The 16824-nt window shown below is 39.5% G+C and overlaps 2 protein-coding genes across 2 annotated transcripts; both read right to left on the bottom strand.

Annotated features, from left to right (window-relative positions):
- Positions 1-1175: 1175 nt before the first annotated feature.
- On the bottom strand, positions 1176-5354 carry LOC146328831 (extracellular calcium-sensing receptor-like). Its single transcript, XM_084716688.1, has 6 exons — positions 5131-5354; positions 4633-4930; positions 3673-4467; positions 3358-3585; positions 3019-3142; positions 1176-2561 (listed from the first exon to the last, which is right to left on the bottom strand). The coding sequence occupies exons 1-6, from the start codon at positions 5352-5354 to the stop codon at positions 1648-1650; spliced, it is 2583 nt and encodes an 860-aa protein (XP_084572814.1). The 3' UTR covers positions 1176-1647.
- A 3766-nt stretch (positions 5355-9120) lies between these two features.
- LOC146328830 (extracellular calcium-sensing receptor-like) lies at positions 9121-14855 on the bottom strand. Its single transcript, XM_084716518.1, has 6 exons — positions 14623-14855; positions 14125-14422; positions 13144-13938; positions 12789-13016; positions 12456-12579; positions 9121-10034 (listed from the first exon to the last, which is right to left on the bottom strand). The coding sequence occupies exons 1-6, from the start codon at positions 14853-14855 to the stop codon at positions 9121-9123; spliced, it is 2592 nt and encodes an 863-aa protein (XP_084572644.1).
- Positions 14856-16824: the final 1969 nt, after the last annotated feature.

The raw sequence follows: 16824 nt of genomic DNA, 5'->3' as shown, positions 1-16824 counted from the left end.
CAGTCTCCATCACCCAATCATGTCGTTGTGTCAAAACTTTCAAGGTCCTATCTTACACCCGGCGCAAAGCCGTTGCGCTGGTGGCGCAAGTGCTTTTGCTATTTTACACCAGCACAAGAGCCATTTTTGCTATGTCTGCAAGATAGTAAATGCACTTGCACTGGGTCTGTGCATGAGGTCTAAACAGGAAGGCAAAACGAAGGCGTGGCACAGCATGTTTGCTATCTTGTGCTCGGTGCATTGGAGTAAAAACCAATTGTGCTTTAGACCAGCTAAAACCTAGTTGAAGCGCAAAGTCTCTGGTCTTTCAGCACAATGTTGTAACACACACACACATCTTCACAATCACAAAATGCCTTCATTTTTAGTCATTCTCCTTCTCACATGGGAGTGTGGATTACTAGTGTTATTGGAACATATTTTCTATCAGCAAGTAAGTTTAAATATTGAAATTAAATATTTGTGCAGGTGCATACACATCTCCACAGTCACAGAACACTTTTCATTAATGTTAAACAGTTGTGCACGTGTGTCTTTAAAGATAAACTCACTAATGGGAAATGTATTTGGTTGTGTTTCGTGCATAACTTTTCATAATCATAGCTCAGGAAAAAAAATTAAGAGAACATTCCAAATTTTTCTCAAATCAGAATCTCTGCATTTATAAAGATATTGTTAAAGGAAATTTATTATCATTATACAACACAAGGTTAAACAAGGACAAGAAAGCTTTAGTCCCTTCATGCTATACACACATACACAGATAATTACAATCAGAATAAAAACATATAATGAAACTAAAACATTGTACACAGTTATTTAATAATTTTGTAGTGCATTTTTTTTTTAATTTACATCAAGTTCAATGTAAAAAGCAGAAACAAGATGGTGATGATAATATGGATGACATCCTGTGTTGCTGCCTTTCAGCTTGGAGTATGGTCCACCTGTCAAGCACAACAGTTGGATACAGAATGTTTTGGTTAAGTAGGTCTTTGTAAGATTTGAACATAACAGTCTCTGATTTCTTATTGCACAGCCAGCCTGAGATACATTTTCTCTGTTTTGCTTCTTGGCCAGACATTTGCCAGGAGCAGTCTTAAGTCCAAACTGTGTGTAAGCATGGTTCTTATCGCCACTCTCCTAAACTCGTTTTCTGTGGTGGTGTTTCCAGCTCATCTGGCTGGATGGTTGAAAGATGCTATGTGCATCGTTGATTGTCTTAAGGTCTGCTGCTCTTTAATCCAAACCCCATGCTTACTTTTCTAATGCCTGTGAGTGCACGTCTGTCAAAGGGGTTTCAGCAATTAAGGCAAAACAAAATAAACAAAATAACAAATTAAAATTAAATTGGGCAAAATTTGAAGAAGCAACTACCCACAGCATTTCAATGAGCCGCTGCTGCCATGGCAGTCACCCCATTTTGGTGTCTGTTGAATTAAGTGTGTGGGAGAAATGTTGTCATTCATTTATAAAGTAAAAGAAAAATATTCATTTTATAACACTTGGTGAATTTGATTATATATAACTTATTAAATGCTATATATGGTATAAGTTCATGTACAGTGAGAAAATACCCCTAACTCTAATGATGTAAAAAAATATGATGGCGCTAGAATGACTCTGCCACCATATTATTTAAAGTTTTCAGAATGATTTTGTTGCCCCCTTCCCCATCATATTCTTTTTTGTATTCTTCTCTGGTTTCAGTAAGATAACATAACATTTTGGAATGAAAATACAAATGAGCAGTCCAAAACTTGAAGCCAGAATAGCAAATATCTCCACAGCTACACTGAACTTCCCAGGAGAGCTGACATACGCTGGGATAAAAGTGATCCATACTGCACAGAATATCAGCATGCTGAAGGTGATAAATTTGGCCTCATTGAAATTATCAGGAAGTTTCCGAGCCAGAAAAGCGAGAATAAAACATAACATGGCCAGAAGTCCTATGTAACCAAGTACCGACCAAAAGCCTATAGCTGAACCCAGAGCACACTCCAAGATGATTTTGTGCTTGGACTCTTTCAAATTTTTATAGGGAAAAGGAGGAGAAATTGTTAACCAGAGGATACATATGACAACTTGTATAAGAGTGAAACCCAGAACACTGAGTTTCTGCTGCACAGGCCCAAACCATTTCATCACATTACTACCTGGAAGTGTGGCTCTGAAGGCCATTAACACCACTATTGTTTTCCCCAGAACACAAGAGATACAGAGGACAAAGGTGATGCCGAACGCTGTGTGTCGCAGCATACAGGACCACTCAGAGGGCCGGCCGATGAAGGTCAGAGAACACAGGAAACACAGACTCAAGGAGAAGAGCAGCAGGAAGCTCAGCTCAGAGTTGTTGGCTCTGACAACAGGAGTCTGTCTGTATCTGAAGAAAATAAATGCCACAGCAGCAGTCAGGCATGTTCCAAATAGAGAGGCTGCAGTGAGCAGTGCTCCCATAATCTCTTCATATGATAGAAACTCTGCCTCCTTCTTTACACAGGCATCTCTTCTCTCATTTGACCAGAAGTCAGGGTCACATCTCACACAGGTGATAGAATCTGAAAAACAGCATTAATGCAGGTGTTAGATTGAGTCAGTGCCTACAAGAGAGACACCACATTATTAGCAAATAATAAATGTATAATCATATGACAGATACATGGTATGACTGTGAATGATTTGAATCCTAAGTACAAGATACAGTATAGAGTTCTTATTAATAATTCATTATCCCCAACAGGTGTAAACCGGGAGGAGATTGTACAACTAAGCATTAAATATTGTTTTTTTTTTTTTTTGTTTTTTTTCTAAAGGTAACAGTCATTTTCAATAGCTGAAATAGTTGAATCAGTGTCTCAAATTGGGACTTAATTGAACCTTTACATTCATTTTCATGACTGTGCATAGCTGATTGTAGACCCATATTTCTGTATATAGGTGATTTGATGCATCAATATTTGATGTAATAATATCTATTTCTGGGTTGCGTATCTATAGGATCAATTTTTACTGCACCTGTAGTGTTGCTTATTTCTCCCTCTGCACATCTTAAACAGTCATAGCAGCAGACAGGCTTTCCTTTCTGCAGAACCTTGCGAGTTCCTGGGGGACATTTCTCACTGCAAACTGACAAAGGCACCTGAATGAACAAAATGACAATAAGAAAAATGGATGGACATTGACTCTGACAAGGTGTTGTCTTCCAAAGTATGTAGGATTACTTTTGATGCTCAAGACATCGCATTATAACACAGTAAAATTATAATAAATAAGTAAATAATGATGTACAAGTTTAATAATACAAATATAACAATTCACATTGACTGTCATTACAGTCATCACATAGTAGTTTACCTGTTGTGAGTTCTGTGCCCAAATTAAAGATGTATTTTGCAGATTCAGCTGTTTGTCTGCAGGTAAAGATGAATCATGAAGGCCAACTGTGACAAAGTCCACTATGCCAATTTTTGTAGGCTGCCAGTTTATAATTTCATATTTTGCTGGTGTGTCTCCATTCTCATCAAAGTAAACTTCATCTCCTTCCTTTGTTTTGAAGTGAATCTTTTTTATGTGCTGCAATATCTAAGAAAATATGTATTAACATAGATCATCATCTCACAACAGTTAATGTTCTTTTTTTTGTTTTTTTTTATTGTGTTTTCGACTCACCGTGAATGAATCTATTTGCACATTGTTGTTACATGTTTCATTGCAGCTGAGAATATTATGAAATGCATGGGCCACAGCATACACTCCTTTATACACATTGTAAAATATAGGCATGAGTGACATATCAGTGAAGCTGTTTTGCACTCCAGTCACATCTTCATTTCCAGTACATTCTCTCTGATTCACTGCTGATGACTTTGACTGCTTGAACTTACAGCTAAATAATGTCTCCCAAAACTCTGTAAACAATTCATTACTAGATGAATTGAGCGGCTTCACATCCAACATGAACTCTTTCATGCCACTGACATGTGCTTTGGGGATGGACAGACCTATAGCACCATCCAGAATGTGATGCCTGTCCATGGCTGCAGTTTGGGAATCAACAATCCAGCTCTCACTGCCTACCCATTGATACCCAGTCAAGTTGTGTTGAGACAACTCATGTATTAACATATACAACTCCATGGTAGAGATGAAAGCGACTATCACTTTTGAAGTGGAAGCTTTGATAACTTCAACTATCCTTTGTATTCTTCTTGGTGGATCATTTCTGAAGAAAGCTACAGAGTACTCTACACAGATGCCCAGCTGCTTGGCAGTTTCTGTGAATGTGGCCATGCCATTATTGCCATAATCATTATTTGTTCTGATAGCTCCAACCCAAGTCCAACCAAAGTGTTTGACCAAGTGGGCCAGGGCTCTGCTCTGGTAGTAGTCACTGGGTATTGTTCTGAGGAATGATGGGTACTTGGTTTTATCACTGAGACAAGCACAAGTAGCAAAGTGGCTGATCTAAAAGACAAAAGAAAAGATATCCTAAAATAAGAATGATAAATTTAAGTAATCTACAATGCACACAACAAGTATCTCAAATCTCCTTTTAGTATGACCAATGAAGAATTGCAGAGTAATAAGTAGGTTTCACAAATGTTATCTCATTTTACCAATTTTACTCACCATTGGGATATAAAAAGGTCCAATAACAGTGGCTATAGCCATACAAGGAGAGGAAGAGGTCTCTCCCATAATTGCCTGCACTTGGGCAGGTCTGGTACATGGTACTCCAGAGGGCAGAGATAACACTTCATTACCATTAGCCAAGGCCAGTGTAACACTCACTCCTCTGGCAATGTTACCACAGACATCATAGATCTTATAACCCAGAGAGATACCAGGCAGTAGGTCTGTGCTGTTATTAATCTCCTCTATGGCAAAAAGCATCGCCTGGGCAAACTGGAACTCTCTGAAATAAAGACTTGATGCAGACATTTATGCATAGTCAAAATTGCAAACAATTTGTCCATGAAATAAAAAAATACATAATAGATGAAAGCATGTAATGGTATTAATACACACAACAATGAATATTTCTTGACAATTTTTTTTGCATTTGTTTTGTATTCACTTACTCTTGGATATTTTCAATAGAAAAAAGATTTCTGTTGTGTAATTTACCTTGTGCATTCCAGTGGCAGTGGTTTATGCATGTATGTTTCCAGTCTGTCTTTCCAAGTGCTGTGGAAAGAGAAGAGCCCCCCTAAGATAATGTCCCCATCCTTAAATAGCTGGGGATTCTCTGGATCTCCTCTCCGCCTGCACACCAGCTCCTCAGCCTGAGAGAAAAATGCCACCAATAACAGCTGTAAGAGTGCCCAACCTTTCTTTGGACAGTATGTCATACTGACAGAGCCAAACCACAAACCATAACCCTAACTCTGCTTAACAGAAATCACAAGGTGTAAATGATATTTATACCTTTTGGGGCAGCATAAACAATCTTGATAGAATAGTGTCAGTTAATCTCTGTGGACATACCAGGTGGTTTGAGAAAAGGAGGTGCCCAAACACAAAAAGAGTTTTGGGCCTCAGTGTATTTGAAATGTAGCTCAGCATAAGCTCAGCAGGAAGATTATCTTTGTACCTCATTCATCCTTAATTGACTTTCTAACTCCCTCTCTCCTTACCCACTTATTCTTAATCATGGACGTTCACTCTTTAAGTCAACTGACCAGATTCAGCCACAGTCTCCATCAACCAATCATGTTGTGTTGAAACTTTAAATCTGTTCTCTTCTCTTGGGATCTCAGTTCAATCATTTCTGCCCATATGGTGCCACTGCTACAACAACTGCTGCTGCGAAATGAAGGGCAGATTTTTGCAACGGACCCAGTTCTGGGCCTGTGACGGCATGTCTTGCCCACTCAAACTTCCATCTGAACAATGGGCTGCCTGTGTAACTGGCACCAGACCTAGGGGTGTCTGGGCCGGCAACATGTCATACACAGGCTAAATACCACTGTGGATCTATGGTACACTGGCTGTGGCTCAATGAGGAGACACACATTGGATTAATTTTTAATTACTGAAACCAAAGAGAACCAAAATACCAAATTTACAATAAAAACAAACTATTTATACAAGACTGCATCAAGACCCTTGTGCTAATAATGCTTATTCAGCTAACTCTGGCAAAATGCTCAACATGACGGCAGCAGCTTAACCACAATATAAACAGTATTAACGCTACTCTCCACAAGAGTTAATAGTGAACTAATTTTTAAACAGACAAAGTAATAACACATTTTTGCAACATGAAAATACATCTGCATGTCTCAAATCATGCCTGTGAGACCTACAGTATTACATTTACCAACCGCATGAAGCAGGCAAACTAGCATGTCAGTTGTATTTATAATGTTCGGCAGATACACACAATGAACTACACACCAAAACACTATGGCCCCTATCTTACGCTGATCTAAAGCACGAGTGGAAAGCGCAAGGCGCAGTAGATTTAATTTATTCAAGGTGTGTCCAAATCCACCTTTTCCGTCCTGTGCCAGGGGCGGGAGTGATATTTTGCCCTGCCCCGCCCTTTGCGCCACCAGCACAAAGCGGGATACACCTATCAGGTGTCAACAAGGTGCAACACCACTGCACTGTGTTCAGGTGTCCATAGGATAGGGGCTTTGAATGAGAGCTGGCCACTTTTTGTGCCCTTAGGCTTGGTCTCGTTAGATCTAGTTGGGGTGGGTGTCTGGCTAGACACACTTGGACTTTCTATGAGCTTAAACAGCGTTATGACTATCCTAGAAAGAAGGTGATATAAGTGATATAATAGGTCATATAATAGCCTAGAAACCCTAGGAGGGCCCTGATCTCTCCCACATTCTCTGGCTCTCTGTCCTTTAAATGCTGAACCGCTTCACGGTCTTAAGGGTCTATCTGGACACCTTCACTGGTCACTGTACACCCCACATACCTGATTTGCCTTTTAAATAACTCCCATTTTTTGGTTGTAGTTTAACACCATGTGCTCTCACAGTACTTGCCTCAATTCATTACCATGGTCACAAAAGGTCTTGGAAAAACAGAGCACGTCATCTAAATATGGGGAGTAGCACTCATCCCACAGGCTGTCGACAATTCCCTCCATGCATCTTTGAAATGCTGCTGGGGCATTGGTAAGGCCAGGGAGGCGGCTGCACTCATATAGGCCTCAAGGCATGCTGAAGGCAGTCACATGTCTGGAACTCTCATCGACAAAGTACTGTTGGTAAGCACTGCCTTGGTCAAGTATTGAGAACCACGAGTAACTCCCTATGTTATCCAGCAGATCTTGGATATGTGGAAGAAGATAGTGATCAGGGACAGTTTTGGTGTTCACACCCTGGAAATCAACACACAGACATAAGCTCTTGTCTTTTTTTCTGACACGGACCACCAGAGATGAGTAAGGTGAGGTGAACTTTTTGATCCAGCCTTGGTCGAGCAGGTTTTGGACATAATTCTTTACCTCTTTGTACAGAGGCTTGAGAACTGAATTGTAGGATGTTTGGACAGGTGTTTCATCCTTTAGGTGGATTCTCAGTTGCAAATTTGGGATGCAACCAATGTCAAAATATGCCTTAGCTAACACATCTGATTCTTCATACAACATTCATTTTGTTCATCCTCTTCCAGGTGTGACACATCAACAGGTGGGTGCCATTTTTGTTTGGTCATGTTTTTAATGTCATGTTTATCACTTGTTGTTCTCTGCTTGTCTGTGTTTTGCTGAGCTGAGTTTACAGTGGGATGGTAAATAAGCGCTGAACCACCTGGAAAACAGTTAACTGGTTTCACTTCAGTTACCTCCACTGTGCCTAGAACTGTTCTCTTTGTGAGGTACTTGTTTAGTGGGGTTCTGAACTATTTTTGTGGACCCATTTTTGATACATCTACTAATGCTGGAAACAGCCCTTGTCCCTCAGGACAGTTACACACTAAGTTGGGTTGAAAGAGCATTGCCCCACCCCTTGGCCATTCTCTGACTCTACACTTAACCTCACAAATCTGCCCTGCTGGAATGTTAACACCTCTCTTTCCTGTTCTTACGCTGCACTCAAAGGTTGTCTCATCAGGGTTCAAAACCTGGAGAGCAGAAAGTAGGGAATCCACTGCACTCTCGCTAATGCTTAAAGCTTCTGTATGGTGACATGTCCATGACTCTTACTACAGATCTGGAGCAACAACATTTGCCCATCCGTCAAAGGGGATATCTGTGCCATTAGCTGCAGTAACCTCCAAAAGTAGGTCAGACAGTAGGGATTCAAGTGGCTGGATTTGGATAAGGGGGAGTATTTGTTCCATCAAGGCTCTTCTAACCATAGTCACTTGAGCAACTGAGTCGAGGAACATCTGGAAAGGGACTCCATTGATGGCACAGGAAACCATACATTGCTTCCCTATCAGTTGTGCTAGGCATTTCTTTGGTTGTTGTGGATACTGTGTGTTTGTTTTTTTTAGGGTTGGCTGTTTTAGAATGGCTAGCTGGTGCTGGGGGCCCTTCAGCTGTTGCAGTCACTGGCTGCCCCTCTCTGGTGATCTCACCCTGTTTCCTGACATCTTCTTTTGCAGACAACCAATGGTGCGATGTCCAGCTTGGCCACAAACAAAGTAGTGAGGGCAGCTCATCTTGCTCTGCTGTACACAATCACTGCACCTGCCCCTGGTCACAGATGCTAATGCAGGGTACTAGTGAGCATGGGTCCCCAGGTGTCATACTGTCAGGAGGTTTCACCATCTGGACCAGATGTTTGGTCAGTGAGGACACTTGTGTCATCAGTTCTTTAATAGCAGCACAATTAGCCTGTAACTCAATGTCAACTTTTAAATTACCTTTATTAGTTAACATTTTTATGAATGTACCAGGTTTTATGATCTTAATCACAGTGCAAATTACCTCTGACGTTTATGAATAGTAAAACCAGGGAAACAGATAATTTTCGACACTTAGTGAATTTGATTCTATATCATTTATTACATCCCATATATGCTATATGTTAATGTACAGTGAGAATATTTCAATGATAAAATGTCTATTTGAATGTCTGGTTACCAAATAATAATGTATAAAATTATGATGGCGCTAGAATAACTCTGCCACCATATTACTGAATGTTTTCAGAATGATTTTGGTGCCCCCTTCCCCATCATATTCTTTTTTGTATTCTTCTCTGGTTTCAGTAAGATAACATAACATTTTGGAATAAAAATACAAATGAGCAGTCCAAAACTTGAAGCCAGAATAGCAAATATCTCCACAGCTACACTGAACTTCCCAGGAGAGCTGACATACGCTGGGATAAAAGTGACCCATACTGCACAGAATATCAGCATGCTGAAGGTTATAAATTTGGCTTCATTGAAATTATCAGGAAGTTTCCGAGCCAGAAAAGCAAGAATAAAACATAACATGGCCAGAAGTCCTATGTAACCAAGAACAGACCAAAATCCTACAGCTGATCCCAGAGCACACTCCAAGATGATTTTGTGCTTGGACTCTTTCAAATTTTTATAGGGAAAAGGAGGAGAAATTGTTAACCAGAGGATACATATGACAACTTGTATAAGAGTGAAACCCAGAACACTGAGTTTCTGCTGCACAGGCCCAAACCATTTCATCACATTACTACCTGGAAGTGTGGCTCTGAAGGCCATTAACACCACTATTGTTTTACCCAGAACACAAGAGATACAGAGAACAAAGGTGATGCCGAACGCTGTGTGTCGCAGCATACAGGACCATTCAGAGGGCCGGCCAATGAAGGTCAGTGAACACAGGAAACACAGAGACAAGGAGAAGAGCAGCAGGAAGCTCAACTCAGAGTTGTTGGCTCTGACAACAGGAGTCTGTCTGTATCTGAAGAAAATAAATGCCACAACAGAGGTCAAGCATGTTCCAAACAGAGAGGCTGCAGTGAGCAGTGCTCCCATAATCTCTTCATATGATAGAAACTCTGCCTCCTTCTTTACACAGGCATCTCTTCTCTCATTTGACCAGAACTCAGGGTCACATCTCACACAGGTGATAGAATCTGAAAAACAGCATTAATGCAGGTGTTAGATTGACTCAGTACATTTGTCTGCTTTTGTGTGGATATTTTGCATCTTTCCTGTGCCTACAAGAGAGACACCACATGATTACCAGATAATAAATGTATAATCATATGATAGATACATGGTATGACTGTGAATGATTTGGATCCTAAGTACAAGATACAGTATAAAGAGTTCTTATTAATATTTTTTATCCCCATCAGGTGTAAACCAGGAGGGGATCATGTACTCACTTCTGGGCTGATGGCATAATTTCTTTTTGTGCACATTCATGACTGTATGCTGAAGGACCTCTGTGATTCAGCATTTTTGAAAAACCTTGAAAAAACATTTTTGATATTCATTTCATGCCTTAATGTTTTTATGGCCTGAGACCGTATATTTTCAGGGCATCCTATACTTGTGAACGTGATATCTCAATATCAACTTGACAGAATTTCTTCAAACTTGACACAAATGTTCACTTGAGACTCAAGGCTGAAGTAATTAGTTTATGATGGTCGGAGGTCAGGGTCACAGTGACCTTATTAAACATATTTTTGGCCAGAACCCAAAATAGGTAAAATAGATAAGATAAAATGATGAGATGATATCATAATATTAAGCTCTCTATCAGAGCTCTGTACTCCTTGAAAAAATGGCCTGCTAAATTCTTTGAAAATTATTCACTGGAATTGTATGTCACTAAAGTGATTGTTTACATTTTAAAATACACTAAATACCTTTTATCAAATTCCTTTTAAAGTTATGGAGGTCATGGTAATGCTAGCGGAACTTAGCCAAATAGCAATGCTATTGCAGCAGGTGCTTCGCAATCTGTTGCCTGGCAAGGAACTTTTTTAATTTGTCATTTGTTTTCCATTATTTTTAAATAGTTTTTTTTAAAGGTAACAGTCATTTTCTGTAGTTGAGTTGAATTCAAATTGGGATATAAGTGAAACTTTACAGGCATTTTCAAGACTGTGCATAGCTGATTGTAGACATATATGCCAGTATTTAGACAAAGGTGGACAGTAATGAAGTACTCTTACTTGAGTACTGTACTTAAGTACAGCCATGCAATGAACTGGCAACTTGTCCAGGGTGTACCCCACCTCTCACCCAATGTCAGCTGGGATAGGCTCCAGCCCTCCACGACCCTTCAAGGATAAGTAGTTACGAACAATGAATGAATGTACTTAAGTACATGTTTTAAGTACTGTATCTGTATTTTACTTGAGTATTTGTTTTTTTTTTTTTTTTTAAAGGTTATTTTTTGGGCTTTTTTTTTTTTGCCTTTATTGACAGTGACAGCTGAAGGTATGACAGGAAAGGGGGGTGAAGAGACAGGGGATGACACGCAGCAAATGAGCCACAGGTGGGATTCGAACCGGCAGCCGCTGCAGAGGACTAACAGCCTCAATGCATGGTGCGCACGCCCTACCGACTGAGCTATAGGGGCGCCCCCTGAGTATTTGTTTTATTGAAAAGTTATGACTTTCACTCCACTACACTACAGACAAATATTGTACTTTTGACTCCACTACATTTCTAGGAAGATTGTCATTACTTGTTATTTTTAGGCATAGCTTTGTAATCAGCTGTTGCTGTTTTTTTCTTTTTGAAAAAGCAATTGGCCACACGCTGTGTTCCTTTCAGAAGGAAACCAATCACAGTACCCACTCTCAACTGGGATTGATGTAAAAGCAGAAATATGTTATTGAGGTGTACTCTGTTACAAGCCAAGCGAGCTCACAACTTCTGATTCAAACAAAACTCGGTAATGGCAACAGCAGGAGAAAGACAAAATTAAATCTCAAGATGTTATTATATTTAGAAAAGGATATTCCAGGTAGGCTTTTAATGTTGGATTGTTGTCATCGGGGTAAAAAAACCCCACATAATTAATATATATGTACTGCCCCTGAAGACAGAAAGAGGCTTGGAGAACTCCTTACAGTTGGCTTCAGTCTAATTTTATGTGGAGATTTAATGCAGTTACGTCAGAAAATTACAAAAGCTATTTGTTTTTGATTGCATTTCTGTGCTGTGATTTTTATATATATTTCTATAGGCTTTGTGTAGCAGAGTGATTCTACAGGCAAGTCAGTGCATCATAAGTTGTTTCAGAGGGTTACAGGCAATTGAACTGATATTAAAATATCAGTACATCAATATCAGTATTATTTATACTTTGTACTTTTGAATACATAAGTATTTTTTACTTTAACTTGAGTAAAATTTTGATTGATCAACTTTCACTTGTAGTTGAGTAATATGTATTTGACCAGGAGTATCTGTACTTTTGCGGTGTATTTGGTGAATTTCGTACACCACTGTATTTTGGTGATTTAATGCATATTCAAAGTGATAATATTGATTTCTAAGTTGCTTAAATGTAGGATTAATTATTACAGCACCTGTAGTGTTGCTTATTTCTCCCTCTGCACATCTTAGACAGTCATAGCAGCAGACAGGCTTTCCTTTCTGCAGAACCTTGCGAGTTCCTGGGGGACATTTCTCACTGCAAACTGACAAAGGCACCTGAATGAACAAAATGACAATAAGAAAAATGGATGGACATTGACTCTGACAAGGTGTTGTCTTCCAAAGTATGTAGGGTTTTCTTGATGCTCAAGACATCACATTATAACACAGTAATAATAAATGATAATGTACAAGTTGAATAATGCAAGTATAACAATTCAAATCGACTGTCATTACCAAGTGCAAGTCATCACATAGTAGTTTACCTGCTGTGAGTTCTGTGCCCAAATTAAAGATGTATTTTGCAGATTCAGCTGTTTGTCTGCAGGTAAAGATGCATCATAAAGACCAACTGTGACAAAGTCCACAATGCCATTTTCTGTTGGCTGCCAGTTTATGATTTCATATTTTGCTGCTGTGTCTCCATTCTCATCAAAGTAAACCTCATCTCCTTCCTTTGTTTTGAAGTGAATCTTTTTTATGTGCTGTAAAATCTAAGAATATATGAAGATACAATCATGATCTCGAAAATGTTCATGTTTTACAATATAAACCATTTCCTTTGTTAATGGGACTTAATGTAAAGAGTACTTTTTTTTAACTCTTGGGTTTTCAACTCACCGTGAATGGATCTAGCTTCACCTTGTTGTTACATGTTTTATTACAGCTGAGAATTTTATGAAGTGCATGGGCCACAGCATACACTCCTTTATACACATTGTAAAATATAGGCATGAGTGACATATCAGTGAAGCTATTTTGCACTCCAGTCAGATCTTCATGTCCAGTACATTCTCTCTGATTCACTGCTGATGACTTTGACTGTTTGAACTTACAGTTAAATAATGCCTCCCAAAACTCTGTAAACAATTCATCATTTGATGAACTGAGTGGCTTCACATCCAACATGAACTCTTTCATGCCACTGACATGTGCTTTGGGGATGGACAGACCTATAGCACCATCCAGAATGTGATGCTTATCTATGGCTGCAGTACGGGAATCAAAGATCCAGCCCTCACTGCCTACCCACTGATACCCAGTCAAATTCTGGCGAAACATCTCATTTATTATCAAATACAACTCAACAGGGGAGGTGAAAGTGACAATAACCTTAGAAGTTGAGCCTTTTATAACTTCAATTATCTTTTGTAGTTTGTCTGGTGGATCTGTTCTATATACAGCTACAGAGTACTCCAGACAGATGCCCAGCTGCTGGGCCGTTTCTATAAATGTAGCCATGCCACTATTACCATAATCATTATTTGTTCTAATAGCTCCAACCCAAGTCCAACCAAAGTACTTGACCAAGTGGGCCAGGGCTCTGCTCTGGTAGTAGTCACTGGGTATTGTTCTGAGGAAGGATGGGTACTTGGTTTTATCACTGAGACAAGCACAAGTAGCATAGTGGCTGATCTAAAGGAAGGAAGACATAAAATTCCAAGATAAAGATACAAAGTGGAAAACATTTACACACTACAATTCTTCTAAAGTAATCAAACAAAATGCTATCTCACTTGCTATGATGAGATGGAAAAATTACATTGTAATAGGCTTATTATTTTTCACAAATATAATTTCCTTTTTACCAATCTTACCCACCATTGGGATATGAAAGGGTCCAATAACAGTGGCTATGCCCATGCAAGGAGAGGAAGAGGTCTCTCCCATAATTGCCTGCACTTGGGCAGGTCTGGTACATGGTACTCCAGAGGGCAGAGATAACACTTCATTACCATTAGCCAAGGCCAGTGTAACACTCACTCCTCTGGCAATGTTACCACAGACATCATAGATCTTATAACCCAGAGAGATACCAGGCAGTAGGTCTGTGCTGTTATTAATCTCCTCTATGGCAAAACGCATTGCCTGGGCAAACTGGAACTCTCTGAAAAACAAACTTGATGCAGACATTTATACATAGTCAAAATTGCAAACAATCTGTTCATGAATTTAATAAAAACATAATAAATGAAAGCATATAATAGTATTAATACACACAACAATTACTATGTCTTGATAACCTTGTTTTTATTTATTTTGTACTCATTTACTCTTGGATATTTTCAATAGAAAAAAGATTTCTGTTGTGTAATTTACCTTGTGCATTCCAGTGGCAGTGGTTTATGCATGTATGTTTCCAGTCTGTCTTTCCAAGTGCTGTGGAAAGAGAAGAGCCCCCCTAAGATAATGTCCCCATCCTTAAATAGCTGGGGATTCTCTGGATCTCCTCTTCGCCTGCACACCAGCTCCTCAGCCTGAGAGAAAAATGCCACCAATAACAGCTGTAAGAGTGCCCAACCTTTCTTTGGACAATTCTGACTGGATGTCATACTGACAGAGCCAAACCACAAACCATAACCCTAACTCTAATTAACATAAATCACAAGCTTTAACTGGTATTTATACCTTTTGGGGCAGCATAAACAATCATTATAGAATAGCCATTCTTAATCTCTGTGGACATACCAGGTGGTTTGAGAAAAGGTGTCCAAACACAAGAAGAGTTTTGGGCGTCAGTCTATTCGAAATGTAGCTCACCATAACTTCAGTCAGGAAGATTATCTTTGTACCTCATTCGTCCTTAATTGTCTCCCCCTCTTTCTTTACCCACGTATTCTTAATCAGCTATCCATGGGCGGCCAACTGACCAGATTTAGCCACAGTCTCCATCACCCAATCATGTCGTTGTGTCAAAACTTTAAATCTGTTCTCCTCTCTTCAGATCTCGGTTCAATCATCGCTGACTGTATGGTGCCACTGCTACAACAACTGCTGCTTCTACATGACGGACAAATGTTTGCAACAGGCCAGTTCTGGGGCTGTGATGGCATGTCTTCTCCACTAAAACTCTTCTCCAGTCAGAGATCCATACTCCGATCCATAGAAAGCCTCCTGGTCGATGTCCTCCAGCATCCTCCTGGCTCCTCACCAAAAGTCAGCTAGTGGCTACCTACTTGCTGGGTCTTCCAAGCGGCATATTCTGATCTGCTGTTGTATGAAGAGTCTGTTGAAATCATCGCTGGATCCAAGTCTAAGTGCACGCATGCCAGCTTTCAGCCAGCTCCATGCAAACATTATTATCAACGCTCCTGGTCTCCTGTTGCAGCCACCAGGTCTTCTGTTGCAAAATTGCTTCACTCATAGTCTTCATGTCCTTATGCATAATCAGTATTCTTCAATGGTCTTTTGACCTTCATTACAGTTTGGCCGTCGGACCATTTATTCTTTTTTCCATTTTATTTAGGTTTGTCTCTCAACCTTTATTTCCGCTCTGTCCTTCTATTCTGTTTGGTCTTTTGTGAACTGTTACTATGACACGTTGTGACTTCATTACTTTGGCGGTTCAATCTTTCTTGTTTGTGTATTCTGCTCACACTACTACTTTTAGCCAGGATAACACAAGTTGTCATTTTGGCCCATTGCGACCTCATTCACCACATGATGTTCATGATGTTGCACTGTTTTGTCGATGTTAAGTGTGTGTCTGTACCGCTGTAATCTCGGTAAAAATTGGTTTCAGTAATTAGCCTGTTAAGAAATGAGCAAATACAACATTTCTGTATTTGGTTGTGTTTTGTGTATTTGCATATTTTTTTCCTAAGTATTTCTCAGAAAAAAAGCAGATTCCAGTTTTTTCTCAAATCAGAATCTCTACATTCATAAAAGTATTGTTAAAGGAAATTGATTATCATTATACAGCACAGGGTTGTACAAGAAAAAGAAATCTTTAGTCTCTTCATGCTACACACACATACAGATACTTATGATCAGAATAAAACAAGGTAAATTACTGTACATAATGACACTAAAGCACGCATAGTTAATTACATTCAGCTATACACCCAGGAAATAATTTTGTAGTGCAATTTTTTAAAATTTGTGTCCAGTTGAATGTAAAAAGCAGAAATGAGATGGTGATGATAATATGGACGACATGTTGACATAAAAAAGTTTGACTTCTGGTAAATATTGTCAACTTTGACAGCATTTGAGCTCAAAGCATCATTAATGTAAACACAGGGTCTGCCTACCCTCATGCCTGAGTCTTCCATATTGCACCTGTCAAGTGCAAGAATTTGATCCGTGATATTTCAGTTAAGTCTTTGTGAGATTTGAACACAACAGTCTTTGATATCTTGTTGTTCAGGCAGCCTGAGATACATTTTGTTTCTTGGCCAGACATTTGCCAGGAGCAGTCTTAAGTCCAAACTGTGTGTAAGCATGGCTGTTATCGCCGCTCTCCTAAACTCATTGTCCGTGGTGGTGTTTCCAGCTCATCTGGCTGGATGGTTGAAAGAT

The sequence above is a fragment of the Lutjanus erythropterus genome, chromosome 4, assembly GCF_056507025.1.
Source record: "Lutjanus erythropterus isolate fLutEry1 chromosome 4, fLutEry1.hap2, whole genome shotgun sequence".
NCBI classification, from domain to species: Eukaryota; Metazoa; Chordata; class Actinopteri; order Lutjaniformes; family Lutjanidae; genus Lutjanus; species Lutjanus erythropterus.
Note: the sequence above shows the minus strand (reverse complement) of the source record. Positions and strands in the feature narration are given on the sequence as shown.

Excerpts from the sequence above, each read along its gene's own strand:
- LOC146328831 (XM_084716688.1), bottom strand. The coding sequence starts at position 5,354 with ATGACATACTGTCCAAAGAAAGGTTGGGCACTCTTACAGCTGTTATTG. Across the intron at positions 3,586-3,672 it reads TGCAAATAGATTCATTCACG|ATATTGCAGCACATAAAAAA; the intron begins GTGAGTCGAAAA and ends ATATTTTCTTAG. Across the intron at positions 3,143-3,357 it reads GGGCACAGAACTCACAACAG|GTGCCTTTGTCAGTTTGCAG; the intron begins GTAAACTACTAT and ends TTGTTCATTCAG.
- LOC146328830 (XM_084716518.1), bottom strand. The coding sequence starts at position 14,855 with ATGACATCCAGTCAGAATTGTCCAAAGAAAGGTTGGGCACTCTTACAG. Across the intron at positions 13,939-14,124 it reads GACCCTTTCATATCCCAATG|ATCAGCCACTATGCTACTTG; the intron begins GTGGGTAAGATT and ends TCCTTCCTTTAG. Across the intron at positions 13,017-13,143 it reads TGAAGCTAGATCCATTCACG|ATTTTACAGCACATAAAAAA; the intron begins GTGAGTTGAAAA and ends ATATATTCTTAG.